Source organism: Tenrec ecaudatus, chromosome 6 (assembly GCF_050624435.1).
Source record: "Tenrec ecaudatus isolate mTenEca1 chromosome 6, mTenEca1.hap1, whole genome shotgun sequence".
Classification (NCBI taxonomy): Eukaryota; Metazoa; Chordata; class Mammalia; order Afrosoricida; family Tenrecidae; genus Tenrec; species Tenrec ecaudatus.
Window position 1 is genome coordinate 53,687,534 of NC_134535.1, and position 23,509 is coordinate 53,711,042.

Sequence of the window (23,509 nt, forward strand, 5' to 3'; positions counted from 1 at the left end):
TACCAGTGTTTCCAGTTCCCATCTGTACCAGTGTACATCCTCTGGTCTAGTCAGACTCACAAGGTAGTATTCGGATCATGACTTGGTGGGGGAGGGGGGAAGCATTTAGGAACTAGAGGAGAGTTGAATTTTTCATTGTTGCTGCATCGCACTCCCCCGCGCATTGACTATGTATGGTAAGATTTTTTTTTGTTCTGATGATGCCTGATACCCCTTGACTCCTCGTGATCACACACAAGCTGGTGTACTTCTTCCATGTGGTCTTTGTTGCTTCTGAGCTAGATGGCCGCTTGTTTACCCTAAAGCCTTTAAGACGCCAGATGCTGTATCTTGATAGCGGTGCACCGTCAGCTTTCTTCACCACATTTGCTTATGTACCCATTTGTCTTCAGCGGTCCTGTCAGGGAAGTGAGCACACAATGATATGATTTTTTGTTCTTTGATGCATGATAACTGATCCCTTCAGTAGCCACCCCACCTTCTGTTTGCATCTGTGTCTTACATTGAAGTGGTCCAGCAGATCCCCCTGGAAGCCACTGTTTTGACTGGACCTGTTTTTTTAAAGACATTAGGCTGAGACAGGAAAAGCTCATTCCTGAGAGCACTTGGTAGCGGCCTTTCACTCGTGGCAGAGACGTCCTTAAGGAAACGTACGCATGTATGGACGGGGGCTCTAGTAGTGGCACTTGTGACTAGGTAGCCTTGTACACGTACATTGTTCTCAGACCCTGCATTCTCTATACAAGCGGCCTCCTTCCTTGAAAGTATGTATTAGCTAGTAAATATTCTGGAGCTTTTTCTTTAAACTATTGTTGCATTCCTAGAATACATAAGCTTAGCAATACTACTTTTGTACTTTTGAGTTGTGCCCTTAGTGCAGATATGTGGGCACATAAGTATACAGGTAGGCCCAGACTTTATTAGCATATTCAAATTAATGACAAATTGAAATTTACAGTTGTAATTTGTAATCTGATACATCGTTATTTGCTGGTGTTAATTTTCTCAGATGTTCATTTGTAGATGTTTAGAGATGAAAGTCACTAAGATACCAATATAAGGCAATATTATTGTCAGAACCAACAACGTAATTCATGTTGGGTATGGCCTGTGTGTATTTATGTATATTCTGTTGTACATAGGGGAGCTTTGAGTTGGAGCTAATTTAGTGGCAGCTAATTGCAACATACGTATAAACGGCGCTTCAATTTTTCCAGAAAAAAATCGTTCTTTTAATTTAATTTTTCTTTAAAAATTCTGAAATGCTTTTGTATGTAACCTTTAACTGATTTTCCATCCTTATGCCTTCTAACATGAATGTTAGCCTTTCTGATGTTAGATGCCATGAGTCAATTGCAACGCAAAGCAACTCTGTGTGCACTTCCTCATTCTGCATGATTCTCAAAATCATTCTTACGGTTAGAGCCCATTGTTGCAGGCACTGTGTCAGCCCACTTTACTGAGGGTGTTACTTGTTGTTGCTGCTCCTCTTTCAGATTAAACATGCATGGATGCTTTTTGAGGAGTCCTGGTGGTATAATGGCAGTTCCAACCCGCAGCAGCTCTGAGGGAAAAAGCTTGGACTTTCTAGTCCCGTAAACAGTTAGTCTTAGAAACGCATAGGGGGTCACTATGAGTCAGCAGTGGGTTTGCTTTTTATATATGATTTTACTACCTTATATGTCTTGGAAGTGATTTTGTGTTTAGACTTGTTGCTTCTGTTGTTATTTTTTGATATATCATGTTTTTATTGTTTTGGTCTTTCTCTTTGCTTCCCTCTGGCTAAATCAAGTAACCTGTGCTCATTTCAAAATTAATTCATTCTGGTTTTTTTTACTGTGGTAATCAGCTCATATCCTGATACTGAAATGTGACTCTGTGTTTATTGATTTCTGTGATTCTTTAGTGTTTTTCTCTTGGGCTTCTTCCCCCCCCCTTCAAATGAGGCATACTTGATAGGTATTTTATTTCATTATAATGTTCATGTATTTGGCTGGCTATGAAATTGTAAGCATCAAAATACTTGTCAATTTGGTTCCTGTTTTTGTTTTATAGGTGCCACCCCCCGCCCCCAATAAATAGGTTTAGAATTTTTTTGTGTCCTTCATTTCTAAATCACTAACAATGGCCACAGGGTGTAATGAAGGTTTCATATTTAACTGAGAAATTTATTCTCAGTTCTCCAGATTTCTGCCCCAGCTTCTCTGTTACTCGGCTGTTGCCATATTGGTTGTCCTTTTCTCTGAGCTTTGCTCTTAGTGAGTTCTTGTGTTGTGAATGTCAGTCTTGTACTTACTTGCCTTTTCATTTTTAATATTTCTTTGAAATGATTGAACCAACTTCTCTTAAATCATTTTATTATGGGCTCATACAACTCTTATCATAATCCATACATACATACACATACATCAGTTGTGTGAAACACATTTATACATTCATTACCCTCATCATTCTCAAAACATCTGCTTTCCACCTAAGCCCCTGGCATCAGGTCCTCATTTTTGCCCCTTTCTCCCCGCTCCTCCTCCCTCACGAACGCTTGATAATTTATAATTTATTATTTTGCCATATCTTGCCCTGTCTGATGTCTCCCTTCACCTACTTTTCTGAAACAACTTCTTATAAAAACAAAAATCCAAACCCTCTGTCAGCAGCTCACAGCAACCCCATCGCATAGGGTGGAGGAGAATTGTCCCGTGTTCTGTCTCAAAGGATGTAAACCTTCATGGAAGCAGATTGTCACATCTTTCTCTCCTATATAGCTAGCTCCTTGGTGCGGTCTAGTTGCCAGCATTTTGCTCAGCAGCTTTAAAACGCCTACTTGTAACAATTTCATCATCGCCATCACCTTGGTTTCTTGCATGTGTACTTCTAAAATCATGGAAAGCCTTTGAGCCTTTAGGAGTAGAATAAGACGATAGAAATTTTATGCACCTGTTCCAGCATATCTACAAATTCAACTTTAAAGGCACACTTGGAAATAGATCTTGTTCCTTATCCAGAGACTGCGTGGTTTTTGGCTTGTGTGCTCCTTTTGGGAAAGCTTTCTGAGAAGCTCATGAATATATTTCTTTTTAAATATTTTTCCAAATCCTAGAAAAACACATTCACATTTTCGGTCCGCAAAATATTCCTTAAAATGATATATTCCATTGTTCAGTTATTTTGGACTTTGAGCTTATGTTTACTGGGAAAATAGCCATCATTCTAGTAATGGATACTGGGGGGGGGATGAATGAAGTCTGTTTTTCTACTCCGTTCTGGGAGGAGACCATATCTCTGTAATCTGCTGTAAGGCGGGAGATGGATAAAGGAATGAGTGTTTGAAGTTTCCCAGCATTATAGTTTCTTCATATTATCATCGTAGGAACACTGCCACTAGACTTCGGAGAGGTAGGCAGACAGTGATTGCTCTGAGGTAAGAGGAGAACCTATAGCTTCCTTTCAGGCTATTCTATCCCCAGTCCACGTTGCAGCTCATCGTGTACCAATTGTCAATGAAGTATGTTGTGTGGCTGCTTTGTGGGTAGAAATACTTCATTCTTGTTTGGTTCTAAAGTTGCTCTAGGATATATGGGGAGGTGGGGTAAGAATGTGGGGAGGCATGAGGTCAGCAGCTTATGCTAATTGAATGATTTGACTAATTGACTTAACTAATTGACTGATTTGACGGCATTAAACTTTCAACTTGAATGATAAAAAATAGAGCATTGGTATTTTTAGTGCTGGTTTCTGATTTTCTTAACTAATATAGTTTAGTTGAGGATTGTTTTCATATAAAAATCTTTTGAGTTTGACATGAATTTTTAAAATCTGTTTTACAGCTTCTCTAAGGTTAAGTAAAATTTAAATGCATATTTTCCTAGATGGTTCCCAGTTTAATCATACTTTAAGAGACTTATAACGCAGATATATGTATCCCCTTGGAAGAATTCTATGGGATTTATGCAATCAGTGCTTTATAAAAATCTATGGCCCCCTTTGATAAAATATTGTATTATTTGGTATTAAATTTTACATTAGATAGGGACTAAAATTTTTAAAAAGTAGTGTTAGGCCACTGTTTCCTTTTCTAAACATAATATTGCAATGCGGTCACCACTTTGAAATCTGTCCTACACTGAGCTTGATTATAATGAAAGGTGAGAATATTGTGACATAATTTACAAATTTTAACAATTTATTTTAATTGGTTAAATTTCTCCTTGACATGTTTTTAGTTGTGGGGTTCAAACAATTAAATCTATTAATTTTAATTGCTTTTCTTTGCTTCAAATAAAAGGTAAATCAGTCACTAGCTTTCAAAAATGCTTCAACTTAGAATTGTGCTTGTGGTTAACTACGATGCTATATAACGGGTACTTTCTAACCTTTCAGCTTGCCCAAGGTAGTTAAGAGACGAGTGAATGCTCTTAAAAACCTTCAAGTTAAATGTGCCCAGATAGAAGCCAAATTCTATGAGGAGGTTCATGATCTTGAACGAAAATATGCTGTTCTCTATCAGCCTCTATTTGATAAGGTAATGCTTTATATTACCCTTTTCTCATTCTAGAAGACAGAAATAAAGTTCTGGAAATACACATACTAAAATATGTTTCTAAAATCAGAAGTGGCTTATGAACTTGTTTTATATCATTTAGGCCTCTTTGAAAGTATTACTAATAACTGGAAATGATTATGCGAACTATCAGAAATGACACTTGAAATCTTCATATTCTTTACATAAGTCTGTAGCATTCAGTAATGTGAAATCCGTTTTTATCCTGGTTAATAGTGTCTTTCTCTGCAAACTTTTAATCATTGTAGCGTTTTGAGATCATCAACGCAATTTATGAACCTACGGAAGAAGAATGTGAGTGGAAACCTGATGAAGAGGAGGAAATTGCAGTTAGTACTAACTTTAATTTTTCATTTGTTTTAGAATATAAAACCTCTCAGAGCTATTCATTAGTTATGTTACAATAAAGCCAGTGGTGGTTTTGTATGTAGGAATTCGTTTTCCTTATTGTAAGGTGAATGAAGTGAATTGTTCAACCTTCATTCACTTATTTAAAGTTTCCTTAAGTTTCGTGACAGAAGCTGTTATCCCTGCTTTTTAAGTTTATGTGTTTCAAATGGAAGCGTATAGCTATGTGACTTGGTGAGAAAAGCGAAGTGGCAGAACTGTGCCACCAATTCACTGCTTTCTCACAGGAGTGTTCTTGAGTCAACATAAGAATGGCCTTGCCTTTTCTGTGGACTAGAATTAAGAACTTTGTTTCTCATGAAGTGTGTTTTGTGTGTGTTAATTTTTTCTTTTACTAAAGCTGCATTCTTGAAACTCTAGACCACTAGTACTTTTCACTTTTTTAGAGGGCGGGTGGCAGCTTTGCTGCAAGTGACAATAGTGTATTACATGCTTAGAGGAGCACTTGGCTCACATTTTCAATTGGTCATTTTGAGTGTTGGTTGTTGTATTTCCCGACACTGGCTATAAGTTAAGGAAATGTACAAAATTTTATCCAGAAGATCTTATCTAGACATTTAATAACATATACGTGTCACTTACAAGGAGGAGCTGAAAGAAAAGGCCAAGGTTGAGGATGAGAAGAAGGATGAAGAAAAAGAAGACCCCAAAGGAATTCCTGAGTTTTGGTTGACGGTTTTTAAGAATGTTGATTTACTCAGTGATATGGTTCAGGTAATTTTTTTAATAAAATACTAATTCTCTACCCCCCCCCCCCAACTCAACTTTGTTAGGCTGGGTGTTTCAAAGAAGCAAAAACAGTGACACTTTAATATATAAAAAGAGAACATGGAGAGAGAAAGCAAGTAAGCAAATGTCTTAACTGTTGTAGAAGTGGACAGGTCCTGTCCAACTCCCCATAGACTAGGCACTGAAGTCAGCAGGGATCTGGAGGCAATGTGGAAGGTGGTTAGCTCAGATCCAAAGGAGGGCAGATTAGCCATATGCAGGATCCAGACCCAACAGAGAGCAGACAAATTTTTCCATGGCATCCTTGTATAGAGTAAAGTAGTCCATACCCACAGGTACGTTTGTGATGTGAATATCTTAGATGGTGCTGCTCACATTCTGTTAGGTCACCTTATGAGGGAAGAGTGGGGATTACTAGGCCTTACTATCAAACCACTTAGAATCCTGACCCTGCTAAGGTGGTCTAAAAAACTGTTATAGAGCAAACTCTCAAAACTTACAAGGCCATGAATATTGATTTCATTAATGCTGACCACTGTAAAATAATTAAGGAACTCTGGTAACATTGGTAAGCATTGGACTATTAACTAGAAGGACAGTAGATCAAAACCACCAGCAGTTGCTTTTCAGAAGATTATCTACTCCTGGAGGAAAGATTTACAGCCTTGATATGAATTGGAAAGGAGCCCTCGTGGCAGAGTGGGCTTCACTTTGAGCTGGCGACACTTTGAGCCGGTAACCACCAAGTCTGTGGTTCAAACCAACCAGCCACGCTGTGGGCTGTCTAGACCTGTAAGGATTAAGAGTCTCAGAAATGCAAAGGGGCAGTTCTGCCCTGCCCTGTAGTCTTAGTCACCTTGGTGGCAGTGAGCTTGAGATAAGCTGGAAATTCACAGGGTTACTAGAGTAGAAATGCTTTGGACATAGGTTGTAGATCTATTGCTTTGCTCTTTTGAAACAGCTATGTGTAGAAGGAAATTCACGTTGAATAATATTATCAAATAATTAAATATATTTTAATGTGCTAAGAGTAGGGGGGGCGTAGGATCTGGGACACAGGCTTGGTATATATATATTCTTTCACACTGAGACCTTTTGAATCCCCCCAAAAAGTCTACTTGGATGTTTTCATATTAAAAGGACACTAAAAAGATCTTTTGCCATTGTCATTTCTTTTATTTTAATTTGAAGGAACACGATGAACCTATTCTGAAGCACTTGAAAGATATTAAAGTGAAGTTCTCGGATGCTGGCCAGCCTATGGTAAAAGAACTTTGAGTTATTGTTAATTTTGTAACTAAGTGACACATGAAGGAGGAATGTGAGGATGACAAAGAACGAAAGGCAATACTGGTCTTTCGTTGGTGTTAACTAAGGGTTGGATTTCTTTCCAACTTTTTTATTGGCACTTCATACGCAATGCAGTTCAGTAGTTCAACCATACCAAATGTTTAAGTTTTAAATGTTGCAAATTTCAACATCTTACCATTTTTCATGGTGAAAAAAACCTATTTTCAATTAGTCGTAATATCAGTGCTTGGTTAATATGGATAAGAGTATAGTGCCAAAGATACATGAGAAAGTGCATGTACTTCCTATTAAAAGGTACTTTCCTGGAAATTACAGAAGCAGTCCTCATTTTCTTATTTCAGCTGATAAGCTCTCCCCAGAAACATCAGTGTGTCACCTATTTGTGCTATATAGCTGTACAGTATAGTTAGTAGTATATGCCACAAGGTTTTGTTTATTCTCTTGTCAAATTCAGATTAAGTCTGATTAGACTCGTGGGGAGGCCAATATAGTCAGTTTATTTAGGCTTATTTGTACAAGTTACAAATTAAATTAAGCTGCTTAGTTTTATTCATTTTGTTTTCTTAAAAACTTGGCACTTGCCTTCTTCAACATCCCCCTCCCTCAATTATCCTTGAGATTTTAAAGTCTTCTCTACCTAAAGCATTTTTAAATTTATGATGTAGGAATTTAATTTCTATACCATTTTTTCTTTTTTAAGAGTTTTGTCTTAGAGTTTCACTTTGAACCCAATGAGTATTTCACAAATGAGGTGTTGACAAAGACATACCGGATGCGGTCTGAACCAGATGATTCTGATCCCTTTTCTTTTGATGGACCAGAAATCATGGGTTGTACGGGGTGAGTTAATTTTGCTATTTAACAGATACTTCTGTTGAACCTATGCTTTATTATTTCAAATATTTACTTGTCTGAAGCAGTTTTGCAAAATAGTTTCTGAGAATAGCTTTCCTGTTTTTTCCTGTAACCCTCGTGCCCCCTTATCACTAGGTTGGCACATTTTGAATGCCTCAGCGGAAACAGCAGAAACCATTTACATCTAGCTCACTGTTTATGCTATTTTTTATCCACCTAATGAGATAAATACATAACAATTCATTTTCTTCTCTTTTTAAATTAATTATTAGGGGTCTCTTACAAATGTGCTAACAAATCTATCGTTCAATGGTATTAAACACACTTGTCCATACGATGCCATCAGCACTGCCAGAGCAGTCTCCTTCTACAGGAGCCCTTGGTGTCAGCTCTCTCCTCCCTCTCCCGCCCTTGTGAATCCTTGATCATTTACATATTATTGTTAACTCATGTATTACACTGTCCATTGTCTACCTTCACCCTCCTTTCTGTTAATTGGTCCCCCTAGGGGTGAGCTATATATCCAACCTTATGATGAGTTCCCCCTTCCTCACGCCTCCACCATCCCCCTGCCCTCACAGAATCGCTACTCCCACTATTGTTCCTCAGTCTTTTTAACTGTCCTGAATTGCTTGTGTCCAGAACTCTTACCTGTGCCAACGTGTGTACTCTGGTCTGGCTGGATTTGTAAAGGAAGGACTGAGTCATGGTAGGTGAGGAGGTGGGCATGGTGAGGAAGCATTTAGGAACTAGAGGAATGTTGTGTGTTTCCTCTGTGCTATTTTGTACCCTGGTTGAATCCCGCTGTGCGGGATAAATTTGATGCAAACCTAAATTGAGTTTTAATTCCGGTAAATCTGTTTCATTTATGAGTATTTTACTTCAGTACTAAATAGAATTGTTGTCCAAAAGTTCTTTGAAAGTAAACATCAGTTGGGGGAAGGAGACGAGCCAGTTCATGGTGCAGAGTAGCAACAATGAAACATACAACTTTCTTCTAGTTCCTAAATGCTTCTTACCCGACCCCCCACTATCACAATCCCTATTCTACCTTACAAATCTGGCTAGACCAGAGGATGCACACTGGTACAGATAGGAACTGGAAACACAGGGAATACAGGACAGATGATCCCTTCAGGACAAATGCTGAGAGTGGTGATACCAGGCGGATGGAGTGGAAAGGGGGAACTGATTATGAGGATCTACTTATAGCCTCCTCCCTGGGGGATGGACAACAGACAATTGGGTGGAGGGAGACGTTGGAGAGTGTAAGATATGACAAAATAATAATTTACAAATTAATCAAGGGTTCATGAGGGGAATGGGGGGAGCGGGGAGGGAGGAGGAAAATGGGCTGATATTAAGGGCTCAAGTAGAAAGCAAATGTTTTGAGAATGATGATGGTAGCAAATGTACAAATGTGCTTGACAGTGGATGTGTGTATGGATTGTGATAGGAGTTGTATGAGCCCCCTATAAAATCGTTTTTTTTTAAGCAAACATCAAATGTAAATTCAAACAATGGAGATTGTCATGCTGACTGCCCCACACGACTTACAATACATCGAACCCAGGATTTAAAATGAATAATGCTTAATATTACAAATTTTCTATAAACAGTGTCATAGTTTCATTTATAAGCTAATAGTGTATAATTATCTTTTTTAAGTAAGTTGTTTTTAAAAGAATGTGTAAGTGCTCATATGTTAATTTGATGGAAGTCTGTAGAGATGGGTATAAGAAATGTTCATAAACCTAGTGTTAAAGTGTAGCACTGCTATTTGCCTAGTGTGCTTAGATTTCTAATATTGAGACTATTTTTGCTAATTGTAAATATTTGAATTTTAAAACATTTAAAAAATAAAATTTCCCTTAATTCTGTGTTGAATATTAATGCAACTATAAATATATTTAGTTCTAAAACCATGATTGAGGTTAGTTTGCTAATTATGGTAAAAAAAAAACCACCTCTTACACTTTATTTTTGCAGGTGCCAGATAGATTGGAAAAAAGGGAAAAATGTCACATTGAAAACCATTAAGAAGAAGCAAAAACACAAGGGGCGTGGAACAGTTCGTACTGTGACTAAAACGGTTTCCAATGACTCTTTCTTTAATTTCTTTGCCCCACCTGAAGGTAAGTAGTAGTGGTTTGTTTTCAGTATTGATGGTGATTTTAAATTAAGTTCTGTTTAGATAAATGTTTACTTGAATTTCTTTCCTTAATTTTTCAGTTCCTGAGAGTGGGGATTTGGTAAGTTGAATTGCTGCTTACTCTGAATTCTTTAAACCTAAAAATCAAACACACTGCTGTTTTTCTACCAAGGAGCATGTGGTTGTTTCAGACCCTAAGTTTTTGGTTAGTAGCTGTGCTATATTTGAAATTAATGCATTGGTTCTTGAAAACAGATGGTGGCATGATTGTTGCTATTATGTGTTTTTTTTGTTTTTGGAATTCTCCAGTGCATGGGGGCAGGCAACCTTTTAATGACTTTGAGAACGTATTCTACTCATAAAGATAATAGAATATACATTGAGGAAAAGCAGATAGATCTGAAATTATATTTTCAAACTATTGCATTTCTAGTCCATTGAGATTTGCTTATGGTTTTGTGATTATTTTGCAAGACGAGTAAACCACAATATAGTGAGTCACTTGTGTTGCTTATTCTAACTGCATTTTGATTTGTGCAAATTTAACTATTTTGAAAGTCAGCCATTTGTCTGTGAAATGACAAATTGAATAACTTTTTTTTTTTTTTTACACAAAATAGGATGACGATGCCGAAGCTATCCTTGCTGCAGACTTTGAAATTGGTCACTTTTTACGTGAGCGTATCATCCCAAGATCAGTGTTATACTTTACTGGAGAAGCTATTGAAGATGATGATGATGATGTGAGTGAGTCTGAATCAGTGGAATCATTTGATGAGGGCATAGTTGTTGAGAGGTGAATGCATATGAGCTTTTAAAAAAGCTAGATGTAGAATAATTAAAAAATTATTCTTAAAGGTTTTCCTGTAGATAGTTTTTCTGATTTGTTTTAAGTCTATTTCAGCTCCTTATGTAGTTTGTGAAGATGACTCTGAATCGCTTCAACTTTGTTATATGTGACTATTGTTTTTGATGTAGTCTTATGCAGTTACTGTATATATTCGAGTATAAGCCGAGTTTTCCAGCACATCTTAATGCCATTTTTGTGTTAAAATGAGGTGCCTCGACTGATATTCAGGCCAGCTTCTATGCCTGTATATACAGTACTGCTGAACACACCAAGGACCGTGGAGGTTTATAAGAACTTTAAATGACATTATTAGGAAGTGTAGAATTTTGTTGATAGGGGTAGGGGTGAGGGGTGATGATTAAGCTATAATTGGGAAGGCTTCTATACTTTTAATATCTTTGTTGTTAAATGTCAACCTGTTCCATATAGGAGTACAGGCCGGGTAATATAGTAATAATTATCTGGTGACACTTTGCTCCCCGATTGTAGTCTTGCTTACTTTAATTCTAGTTGTCAAATATTCATATTGATGTGAATAATTCCTCTGGTTAACTTTTAACTATCAATAGGTACAATTATGGATGATATTGTCATTCTCAGATGTATTTCACACAAACCTAATTTTTTCTCCCTTTTTTAGTATGATGAAGAAGGTGAAGAAGCAGATGAGGTAATGTTTACCAAATGGGCAGATAATTCTGTTTAGTGCATTGAGAAGCAACTTGCCTGACAATGAATTCCATGTCGTAGTCATTATTCTGTCATAAAGGTTAAAAATATTTTTTGAACAATAATGATTTTAGAATTCTACAGCCCAACAATGTATGTGTAAGGTTTCAATAAATAAACTGTAAAACTCAGCAACTTTTTTTTTTTTATTTCAAATAATTCTGTTCTGCTGCAGGGTTATCAGCTCTTTGAAGAAGTCAAAAGCTGCAGTAAACTTTTTCAACGTTGACTGCAGTAAATCTTTTCAATAAAACCTGTCTGGATGTCTCGTTGTGTTGGGAAATTTTCATATTAGAAGCTTTCCAATTAAATTACGTTATCACCACACTCTCTAATCATGAAAATCTGTTGACCTCTCTAGAGTAACTTTTATTAAATTCTCTCTACAATATGAGACTTTTATTCCTACTGTACCTACTTCATGGATGCATTTTGAACTTTAATATAGGAAGGGGAAGAAGAAGGAGATGAGGAAAATGATCCAGATTATGACGTGAAGGTGAGCAAGACTCGTGGTAACTTTCTGTTAGTGGAAAGGTAGGCTTAAATAAGACTTGGTGTCCCAAATATGGAAGTTTATTATTCCATATTAAATTCCCATTGGCTGGATGACTTTTTCCCACTTAATCACCATTGGCATTTGAATAATTCACATAATTTTATTGCATCTTTCCCAAGTAATTCTTCTGTTTTGGTTCTGGCCATGTGTTTTCCTTAGCTTCAGGAGATTTTGGATTCTGTTGTATGACATAACAGTCTGATACATTTTAAAATGGCTTGCAGTGTTTTCCTTCCTGAAGTTAGGCCCATTTTATTTAGGGTCCTAATGTAGTAGTATTCATCAGGACCAAGGAAGCACCGCTATTAGGTCCTAATGGTAATTCCTGGGAATTTTAAAATATCAAATTAGTTAAGATTACTAGCCCCTCACAAAGTACATAGGAAAGTACTAGGATTCACTTGAAAGAGATGGCTTTTCTTTCATATATTTATTTGCTAAATCCTGTTAAATATTTAGAGTATATTTTAAAATAATGTCCAAGTAAGAGAATTTTGACATGTTGTTTTCCTTTAACAGAAGGATCAAAACCCTGCAGAGTGCAAACAGCAGTGAAGTAGGAAGTATGTGGCCTTGAGGATAACCCGCAGTGTAATAGCCTAAACACAGCTATTCTTTACTTACAGCCTGATGTTTTTGTATTTTCTTTGTAGCCTCCGTAATTTTTTTAAAGGAGAGGAACTGATTTTAAAGACACATTTGCTCTACCTATCATTTTAACTATAATTTTTCTGTAAGATATGTTGCGTGTATAGATTCCCTCAAGCATGTTCATTGCTACATAGCTTGGTTATTGTTGACTATTTTTATTATGTAACTAATAGATTGCAGTTAATGGAATTTAACAGAACTGGCAAATGAAACAGATTTCTTCCTTTGCAAATTTATTTTCCTGAAGAACCAAAGTATTTTTCCAGCCAGTAGGTGAATGAGTTTAAGTCTGCTTGCATTAGCTGTGCCTTCCATTACTTTGTTAAGGAAATGCAGTGACTTATACTAAGAGATAACTTAGTAGTTTTTTTTTTAAAGTATATGTCAAGTTATATGGTTAAGAATTTCCAGTAAGACCTCATTTAATAACTATCAGATTGTTTAGATTTTTGGACTTTAGTGACAATTAACTATAAAGATGCTAACTCAGAATGGGTATTGTTTGCCCAAGGATTGAATAAAGTAAAACCTAGTAGTTAATCTCATACTTATTTAACTATACATTTAAATTTAATCTCCATTAACTAAGCATCTTTTCTTTGTGGTAGGGTCTACCTTCTGCTTCCCTGGAAAGGATGACATTTCCATCATTTGACAAGCCTATTTCAAGTGTTTTTTTTTTTTGTTGTTGTTATTTGTTTGCTTGCTTTTGTTTTTGCAGTCGAAAATAAAAATGTCATATAATTTTAGTTCTTAGAAGTTAATGTCTTAATTTTTTATTAATTCAGGTAGAGGCAGAGGCCTAACTTAAAATGTTTACGCCCAGTTTAATATTGAAGAAAAATGTGCCAACTTTTGAAGATAGAACTACATCTGCTAGTGAGTAAGCAAGTGTGAAAAGGAAAAGACAAAACTTTTAAGTGATGTGTGGTATTTTTTTTAAGGGCAGATTAAAATTACATTTCTTTGAGAACTAGAGAATAGGCCCCAAGTCTCTTATGATTTACTCTTAATACTTACTGCATAAAGGTGTGGGATAAGTCATTTGCCCATAAACTTCTATTCAGTAGGTATTTAAATTGGGTAGTACTTAGTGTTTCCTTCACTACCTCACAGATGATGTTGAGGTATAGTAATTTAAGTTTTGTGAAATGTTTGTTCAGTCTCATTGAAAGCTCAAGAATTTGGATCTGTTCAGTGTAGCACAAGTACGATTGCATCTCTTTCATTCCAGCGGTTAATAATTTACACTGGAAAACACGGGGTAGGCACCACTCCATCTGGGCAGGCAACACTGTTTGTGTGGTTCCTATAAGAGGGTTAATGAAAAGGTCCAGGAATCTATTCCCGACGCTGCCCACTTTTATACATGACCATGTTATAGTAAGTACTTGAGATCGTGATGATGAAGTGGAAAATAAAAACAATGGAAAATGCCATTAAATTTGAAGAAAAGAGCCACATCTAATATACCTCAGGCTAATTACTGTTACTTATTTGTGAAGAATTTAAAACTTTGAAGGTGGTATACTAATCTGATAGTAAACTTGTTGAAGGCCAACAAGAGATTCCGTTCTTAATAAAATTACATTGGGTGTATTACTAGAGGTTATCATTTCCCTTAACAGAATTTAATGTAAAGATGGAATGTGAACACATTTTCTAATTGTATAATGTGCTCTATTTACCAATCACTCTAGGGCAGCGGTTCTTAACTTGGGGGTCAAATGACCCTTTCACGGAGGTCGTTCCATTCATAACAGCAGCAAAATCACAGTTACGGAGTAGCAACCAAAATAATTTTATGGTTGGGGGTTCATCACAACATGAGAACTGTATTAAAGGGTCTCCTTTTTCGGAAGGTTGAGAACTGCTACAGGGGATGAATAGATCAGTCCATTTGCCTCTGGTTTCCTGCCTTAGAAACTTGGTGTGGCCGTTCTGCTGTCATGGATTGCTGTGAGTCAGAATGAGTTTGACAGAGTAGGTTGATGTTTATTTCACTACTGAGATTTTAATTAACTACTGGAAATCCTTAACCAATTGTAATAGTTTATAGGGAAAAAGAATTCTAAGAAAACACCCTTTTTTCCTTCCCTTTATTTCCAGAATGATTTCAGTTGCTTAGAAATCAGCCATTCTGTACCAGTTGCTTTTGTACCCATAGCTCATCTTCATGGATTTTTCTGAAGTGTAACAAGTTTTTATCATAAGATAGCATCCCATTTTAATGAAATAGTAAAACCACTAGTTTTACTTTTCTTCCATTCCTTTTAGGAAATAGCTATTGCCAAAGTGAAAAGGTAGATAATATTTCATCTTGTTATATAAGAGGGGCGTGATTTGCAGAAGAATTGTTCTCTTAATAAAGTTGAGAGTTTAAGGCGTCAGTGTTCATCTGTGACAATTGTCCAGTTCAAAATGGTTTGATTCCATTCTAGAAATTTGAAATACAATGTAATTTCAAACACTTAATAAAATTTGGATTTTATTTTATACAATGTACTGGTGATATTTTGTTTTATATAAATGTATATTATATCAATGCTTTGCAAAGCTAGGGTTGAGCTTTCTAGAGTTGGGTGTTATGTACTTGGGGACACTGTGTCCTATAAATTTGTATTGTTTTAAGAGCAACTTCTGAAACCACCCTGCTAAGTTGAATTTGCCATTTCAGAATTGTACATAACCGCAAACATTTCTGAGAGACTGAGATTTGTCTTTATATGATCTAAATGTAGTTTCTTCCATCTTCAGTACTCAAAAAGATTCTGGTAAATAGGACAGGTTTCATAACAGTGGTTGCTAGTTTGACATGTTTCAAGTGATATTCTCAGTTCTTTTATTGAGTTTGCTGAAATGCTAACACTTCCTACGATATGAGCACATTCAATTGGCTTAGTGCAATACTTTGAGAAGAGTAAAATTCTACCTGTATTTCTTCCCATTCATCTAACAATAAATGAAAAGGAATCATTTCCTTTGATTACTCTGGCTACATTAATGATAAGTGGTATGTGATAATTATCCTAAAATAATGGGATTAATGTTTATTGCTGCTTAAAAGACAAATTTATGGGCTTTTGGGTTTCTGGGCTATTGCTGTTATTAAAGATGGCAGGTATTAGTGATTGACTTCAGAGTCAGCTTATAAAAAAGCCATCACTTTTTACTATCTTCTGCATTACATACCTAATAACTTTTGAGCTCCACTTAGTTTTGAAAATAGTGTAATTTTAGGTAGTTTTCTATGTAAGGCATAATAGCCACAGTAAATGTAAATGAAGTAATACTGAAATTAGAGATGCACACTGGTGATTTTGTGTGCTGGTTTAAAAATAGCAACTTAAATTATAACCTGGTTAAAGGGTCAAAGCCTATACTGATAAAAGGTCACATAGAAGTCAAGAGATGAAATGACTTGTTGCACACGACCTTTTTAAAGTGTTGAAGCAGCGAGGTTACTTTGAAGTCTAAGGCATACCTGACCCAAGCCATGAATTTCCAATCATCTAATGTGCATGTGTAATTGGACTTTGAGTAAGGAAGACAGAAGAAAAATACCGTGATTGGATGGTGTAAAGAGCAAACCTGTATCTTAGGAAATGTACAGCTGGAGGCAGGGATGGTGAGACCTACTTTGGACATGTTATCAGGAGAGGAGAGACCAGATCCTGGAGAATGGACATCATGCTTGGTAAAGTTGAGTCAATATCAACTCAGCCAACCCCCTGTAGGTTTCTCATACAAACAAACTGTAGAAAGGTCAATGTTTCTCCCTCTTGAGCCGCTGGTTTCTTAACTGCTGACAATGTAGATCACAGCCCATCATGTAACCACTGGACCGCAACACAGCCAGGGTTCCCTTCCCCTAGGCAGTTGGCATGAATTATGACTGCCGCCCTAAGGGGATTTCCCCCCTGATCTTAGGAGAGTGGAGGTAATTCCCTTCACAGCATACTGTCTGAGGGCAAGACTTCTCTGGTCGGTGGTGTGAGGGATTCAGTGGGGATCTCTGCAAGTGAATTCAAGGCGTTAGCACTGTCATCCATAGCCTATAACTGGTTCTCGGAAATTCAACCCCACTACAGTTAGCTTCTCTGGTAACGGCTTGTGTGTTCCCCATGGGCTTTAATAACTCAGGTAGGTGGCTGATTGTGCTATGACAAGCATTTTAAGATTCATTGTTAGCTCAAAATCCATTCTTAAGTTTTATATATCTGGTCCACTTTAAGGGTAACATTACCCACTGCTTTAGAAAATAACAGGTGACCTCCATGGGACATTGCTATATCTAATGTTAATCTAGCCAATGATAAAGATATTTTAAAATACTATTGAAAGTAAACATAGAGGAACCAATTATAAGGATCTACATATAACTTGCTGGGGGAACGGACAACAGAAAAGTGGGTGAAGGGAGACATCGGACAGTATAAAATATATGACCGTAATTTAAATTATCAAGGGTTCGTGAGGGAGGGGATAAAAATAAGCTGATGCTAGGGGCTTAAGTGGAGAGCAAATGTTTGAGAATGATGAGGGCGATGAATGTACAAATGTGCTTTATATAATTGATGAATATATGGATTATGGTGAGTTGTATGAGCCCCTAATAAAATGATTATTTTAAAAAGTAATCATAAAGAACAGCTTACTAGTTAGCTGTATTTATTTTAAGTTTCCTGTGAAATGACTAACATTCAGAAAACTTTTAGAACAAGCATTTTTGAAAATTAAAATTAGAGTACATTGCTCTTAGAAAGTCTATCATAAAGCCTCATTAGATCATTTATAAAGTTTTGATGTTTTCTGTTTCATTATAAAGCGTGTTGGGCAAACAATGGCCCCTTGGGTGATGTTCATATCAGACATGGTGAGGGGAGGCTGGATTTCCATCACGTGAAGACAGCAGAAATGTGCTAGTTTCACTTTCTCTTGCCCTCAAAAGCTGGAATGAACAATGGTTCAGAATCTTCCTGCACCGTTTGGGGGCCAGCCTGACGAAGTTGTCTCAGATCAGTAAGAATATTCCTGAGTTTGCCAGACAACTGGGGCAGGAGCAGTACATACCACCAAGTCTGGGTTCTAGTTGGGGAGAGGGTCTCAGATGCCTTTTGAATTTCTGATTAAACAAGGTCTGTAACTTCATTTTAAATTTTATTCTACTCCAATAGGCTTGCTACACAAGCTCAAATTTAGCGTTGCTCTAGGCTTCCTGCAGGCTGCAGATCCTAGTTCTAATAAGCCTGCTACTGAGTGTGGCCACTATTGGTGGGTTGGGCTGCTAAACGAATGAATGTCTGGGGAATGTTTATTATAGACTAATAGCAAGAGTTAATACTTGTGTGTTCTCCTTACCTGCATGTTTCCTATTGGTTCTCCTTTTTAGGTAACTTTCTCGTTTAGTCTTTCGATTCTTGTTTTGGAAAGTTTGTGAAATTTCTTGACTTTCTTTGGGAGACTATCCTGTTTGGGTTCGTTAAGCTTTTAAATATCTGTTGTGTTTCTATATATATATATATATATATAGCTTCTAATAACTTCAATTTTTTCTGCTTTATTTTGTCTATTTCAATGGCTGGAAAAGTACTCATTTTGATATGTCCTGCATCTTTCACTTGTTTTCTAATTGCCTAGCAGATAGTATTGATACATTTGTCTTCGATCTTGCTTAGTTGATTTTATTATTTTGCATTTTTAATTCATTCTCTATTAGAAATCTTTATCTAAATTTCCTAATTTTCTATTTTTGGGTTACTGATCTCATTTCATGTATTAGTAAGTTCTTTATAATGTTTTCCTAAATTATAGTTTTGGTCTGTTTTTCTGATGGTATCGATGAATTCTTGTTTTTTTTTATCAGATTGTTGACGATATCTAAATACCAAAGTACCAGTCTTCTTTTTAATACCATTCTTTTTGAATTCCTCTTCAGGTAGTTCCAGTAGTTTTTATTCCTCAGGAAGGTGTTTTGGCTTTGTATTTTGGTTTGTTGAACCACTTATTTATGTTAGATCCATGTCTGGTCTAGAAAATGTGGTGTTGTGTTTGTATTTAATAGGTGATTATATGTCCAGTATTGTGTTTTTGCTTTACAGGGGTTTTTTTGTTATTGTTTAAATTTATATTGCATGGGCAAGGTGTAGCTACATCAGGTTCTAATCTGCTTTCTAGCTAGGCACTTAGCCACATATATCCTGGTGGGTGCGATAGTTCACTGCTGGTAGTGAGTTGAGCAGAGTGGTGTTATTTCTGTCAGTCATTGATCATGTATTGTAGGACCAACTGGTGTTCTTTGCTCATTAGGTATGGTTGCTGATGTGTCACTGACCCTGTTCCTATGGGTAATCCCCCCGTTGGAACTTTGCTTGTAAAATTTAAAAATAGCCATGCTCTTTCAAGCCAGTAGACATCACCGTTTTGTCTCCTTGTTTTTGTTCAACTTCTTTTCCCAGTAGAGAATTGGTCCACTTTTCTAACCCTTCCTCTGAAACTCAGTCTCAGGATTATCATCTATATGTACTACGTTTGGTGTGTCATGTTCATGTGGTGGCTCTGTGTGGTCTGTCCACATGTCCACTGCCTTTGTAAAATGGAAGGGTTCTGCAGTGAACCCTAAAGTCACATTTTAGATAGGCACTGATGGGGGGTGGGGGTGGGGTGCTCTTGTCTGATTTTGTTTAACTGAAGTTAGAAGTGCAAAGAATTCCTTTATTTAATCATTGGGAGTTTTCAGCCTACTGTCATTTATTTCTAAACTCTCATTTATGAGGGTAAGTGTAAAAATACTGATAAAATTATATAACCTTATTAAGCAAAAATAGCAAAATATGAAACATTTCTCAATTATCCATCTAGGTGTGTACATTTCTGAAGACAGTTAATATCGCTGTAATCCTTCTGAATTTTGTACTTGAATTTATACTATATAAAAACATTGTGGTATCCGCAAGTGAGTCATTAGTTTCTTGTAAATGATCTCGTCTAGAATTTGGAACAGAAAGCAGTCTGAAGCCACAAGATTGGGGGTGTAGGGTTGATTAGAATAACTTCGTTGCAGTGATTGGGGGGGGGGGACTTCTTGGTTGAAATTCCCTGGCCATTTTCTCAACCTGTGTATATCTTAAGTTTCCTTAAAACTTCCTAATCGCCTGTGATCATCCCAAATTCTTTGAGAAAATCTGTCAAAATTATTCTTTGGCAGTCTCAAGAAGCAGTTGCCATAACTTGAGCTCGTTTTTCTGCTTGAGTTTAATTGGTCTCTCACAAACTACTAGTTTGCTCATTGGATTGTATTTGTAAATTTAAGGCTCATTATTTATTAAGATTTGTGTCACAAAATCATCTACATTAGCTTTGATTTTGTTTAAGATGTGATTGAAAGATCAGTTGAGAGCTAGATTACCTTTGCACGATGCTTTGAGCATCTATCCCTCAAGCAGATAGCCAGGGTATCAACTTGAAATTGGAAATGCTGAACCAGTCTCTGAAGTGAAGCCACAATTTCTTCATTTAAGGATGACTGTCTTCCTTCTCTCTGCTCTTCTCTGAGGGTTTCCTGACCTACTGAAAGTGTTTGGTCCTTTTGGAAATGAATGGGGCAACAATCCAGTACTAAGCTTCAATAATTTAGAGAAGATTTTTGTTCATTATACCAGGCTGATTTTTTTACCCTTTTTCGTGGCACCTTAGCCAGACTGCTAGAATGTGTGTGAGGCTACCCACTGATTTCAGAGATAAGTTTACGCTTGTGATGCTGGAAGTCTACATGGATGAACTGAAGCTGTTTGCTTTCATATGGTTGAAAAGTTAATAAAACAGAACAAAACTTGTCAGTGCTCTGCTAGTCCACAAAACCCTCAAAGGAGCCAGGAGACAGAAGGTGATGGTTTTTGCAAAGTGAGAAAACGGAATCTTGAAAGTGGCCAAAAGTTGTGGAATTTTAAAAATATAATACAACAGTGCTTTTATTAAAATGATAGTTTTTCTTTACATCATTTGTATTTACTGATTCCATTTATCTGGTCAAATGACATTCCCCTAAATAGCTCATCCTGAGACAAAGTGTCAAGTTTGGTAAAGGAACTTTACATGGTAAGTAAAAGATGAAGGAGCACAGTCACAGGGTGCATTGAGTGGGCGACTGCTCCACTGGCAGATTAAGCAATCGTTGGAGAGGCATGCACTCTGATGTGTTAGAACACTCAGCTTTTTACTGTTAACGTTTGTGTTAAATACCTCATAAAACTAGCTGGTCTTAATCTTATGCAAAAGTAACAAAAATGTGGATATTATGTGTTAGACTGGGTAGACTAGAGAAGCAAATCCATGAACACGTGTATAAGAAGATTTATATACAAGAGCAATTGAACACAGAAAATTTCCCAGGCAAAGTCAAGATCAAGTCCATAAGTCCCATATTAGCCCATATTTACTATATCAAGCTATAAATAAAGTCCTCCAGACTAATCGAACACATGCAATTTGGATCCAGTATCATTGGAAACATCAGCGCTGGCAGGGGTCTCTGGCTTTTCCTGCTTCCGAGGTCTCTGGTTGCGTCCATGTGGTTTGCCTTCTACAATGTCTCCAGGGAGAGCAAGAGGGGTGTCTTCTGCCTCTAAAGAGGAAGTACCAGAATTCTCAGAAGGCCATGCCCACAGAAGTCTCATTTTTTTATCTCCAGATTGACAACCTAGACTCCATCCCTACACACTAAATCCTTAAATTATTACCAGATTAGGTGACTACCACATTACATATAAACATGTAGGTTTCATTTAACCACAATAAAATTCCTTATCTAGTACTTAAGGTCAGAAATCAAGACAACCTTTGAAATGGTTTAAATCAATTCTTTAGGAACTAGTAAATTTAGAGGCTGAAGTTTTAGAATGTTTTTATGCTTTGAATATTCATGTTAATTTCTTGTAATACAGCTTGCCAACAGGTGATTTTATTTCTACTGGCTGATTTGACCTTTTAGGTGTAAGATTTCAGAAAGAAAATGGCCCAGATAAATTTACTGACAAAGATCAAGCATTGTTTATAGTAGGGAAGAACAGGGGTTTTTTGTTGAGAATTTGAAGTAATTATAGGAATTGCTTATCTTGGATTTCAAAAAATGCATATTTTATAGTTTATTAACCTTTTAAAGGGTTCTAAAGTTCAGTTGCATATGAAAATGTAACATTAAATTAGGAAGATCAAAGAATATGCATTTGAGTTACGGCACTGGAGAAGGCTATTTAAAGTACCCTAAACTGTTAGAAGAACCAGACGTACAGCCAGAATGCTCTTGAGAAACAAGGATGGTGAGACTATGTCTCCTGTACATGGGAGAGGCCAGAAAGAAAGACACTTGGAGAAGAGTAGCAAAATAGAGGAAGATCCTCATCAAGGGTGTATCGACACTGACTACAACAAGGGGCTCAAACAAGACAGGACAACCTGGCCGTGTTTTCTATTGCTCACAGAACGGACTTGATAGCATGTAATAACAGCAAGATTCAATTGTTAAAACAATGGCCTTTGGGTGGGAAGAGTTTTTGTGGGAGTGGGAAGAGTATTATAAGGACCATTAGCTATAATTTTGTTTTCACATGTGAATGCTGAGTATAATGTAACTACAGTTATGGGTTGGGAGTAAAACTTCATTGCGCATGTGAGGCTAGGTGAGGCTGCTTTAGACACATAAATCTTAAACCAGCGAGTTAGACCTAAAGGCTTATTTGGAGTCCTTGATGGAAATGATTAAGAATTTAGTTGCTTAAAATAATTTATAAATTATCGAGGGTTCAGGGGAGCGGGGAGGGAGGGAAAAAAATGAGCTGATACCAAGGGCTCAAGTAGAAAACGTGTTATGAGAATGATGGCAACATGCTCGAATGTGCTGGACACAAGTGATGTATGTACGGATTATAAAGTTGTATGAGCCCCTAATAAAATGATTTTTTGAAAATTTAGTTGCTTACCAGATTAGTGAAAGTCCACTCGGGTACCTTGGAAGGAATGCTTTTATTTTCTATTTAATGTTAAGTGCATATTTCAAATGTGTACTAATAGAGTATTTTAGGTAAAAGAAATACTGCCTTCTATATATATATATATGGAGTCAAGCATAAGGATGAAAATTTTTTAAAATGGAAAAATTATGCTGGGACTATCATGACATCAAGCTGTTGTATGTGCTTCATTCTAGTGTTAGCACTTAACAGCCAGTGATTTTAGAGGTTTCACAGACAAGAGTTAGTCTAGACTACCCATACTCTGATACTTAGGCCCTATCCGCGCCTTAGGAGCGTCATGTTTCCTCATATTAAAAAACCCAGGCATATACAAAGGTATGTTAGAAAAGTATTGCCATAAGGGTTCTAATTTACACATGTTCAAGTTTATTCCATTCAAAAAGGTATGTGTAAATAAATTTATGCAATCAGAACAGTGGTTTCTGAGGGGAATATTCCTAAAAGGTAATTTTGATAAGGTTTCCCTAGGGTATTCATTGATGATGGGTGCTGATTCAGAAAGAAGTTTTAAGATAATAGAAAACTATTGGTTGAGAACGGCTGTGAAAGATGCATTGAAGAAAATTTTCCATCATGACAATACACTTCATTAATTGAGACTAGCAAATCGTGCCCTCAGAAGTTCTTTGGGAAACATCTCCACTCAGCCACCTTGTCTCCCGATGGAAGAGTGCAG

General features: G+C 36.7%; 1 protein-coding gene across 3 annotated transcripts in view; it reads left to right on the top strand.

Annotated features, from left to right (window-relative positions):
• NAP1L1 (nucleosome assembly protein 1 like 1) overlaps positions 1 to 13,551 on the top strand; it is a 40,480-nt gene extending 26,929 nt beyond the window's left edge. For 2 of the 3 annotated variants that reach the window (XM_075551263.1, XM_075551261.1), the window contains 12 exons: positions 4,378 to 4,519; positions 4,807 to 4,887; positions 5,552 to 5,680; positions 6,887 to 6,958; positions 7,707 to 7,846; positions 9,851 to 9,996; positions 10,094 to 10,113; positions 10,634 to 10,756; positions 11,504 to 11,533; positions 12,041 to 12,091; positions 12,671 to 12,714; positions 13,411 to 13,551. In XM_075551263.1, the coding sequence (XP_075407378.1) occupies positions 4,378 to 4,519; positions 4,807 to 4,887; positions 5,552 to 5,680; positions 6,887 to 6,958; positions 7,707 to 7,846; positions 9,851 to 9,996; positions 10,094 to 10,113; positions 10,634 to 10,756; positions 11,504 to 11,533; positions 12,041 to 12,091; positions 12,671 to 12,706 (970 nt within the window). In that variant the 3' untranslated portion in view covers positions 12,707 to 12,714; positions 13,411 to 13,551. Of the gene's footprint in view, positions 1 to 4,377; positions 4,520 to 4,806; positions 4,888 to 5,551; positions 5,681 to 6,886; positions 6,959 to 7,706; positions 7,847 to 9,850; positions 9,997 to 10,093; positions 10,114 to 10,633; positions 10,757 to 11,503; positions 11,534 to 12,040; positions 12,092 to 12,670; positions 12,743 to 13,410 lie in introns of all 3 variants that reach the window. The other variant, XM_075551262.1, reaches the window with a different exon arrangement.
• The last annotated feature ends 9,958 nt before the right edge of the window (positions 13,552 to 23,509 follow it).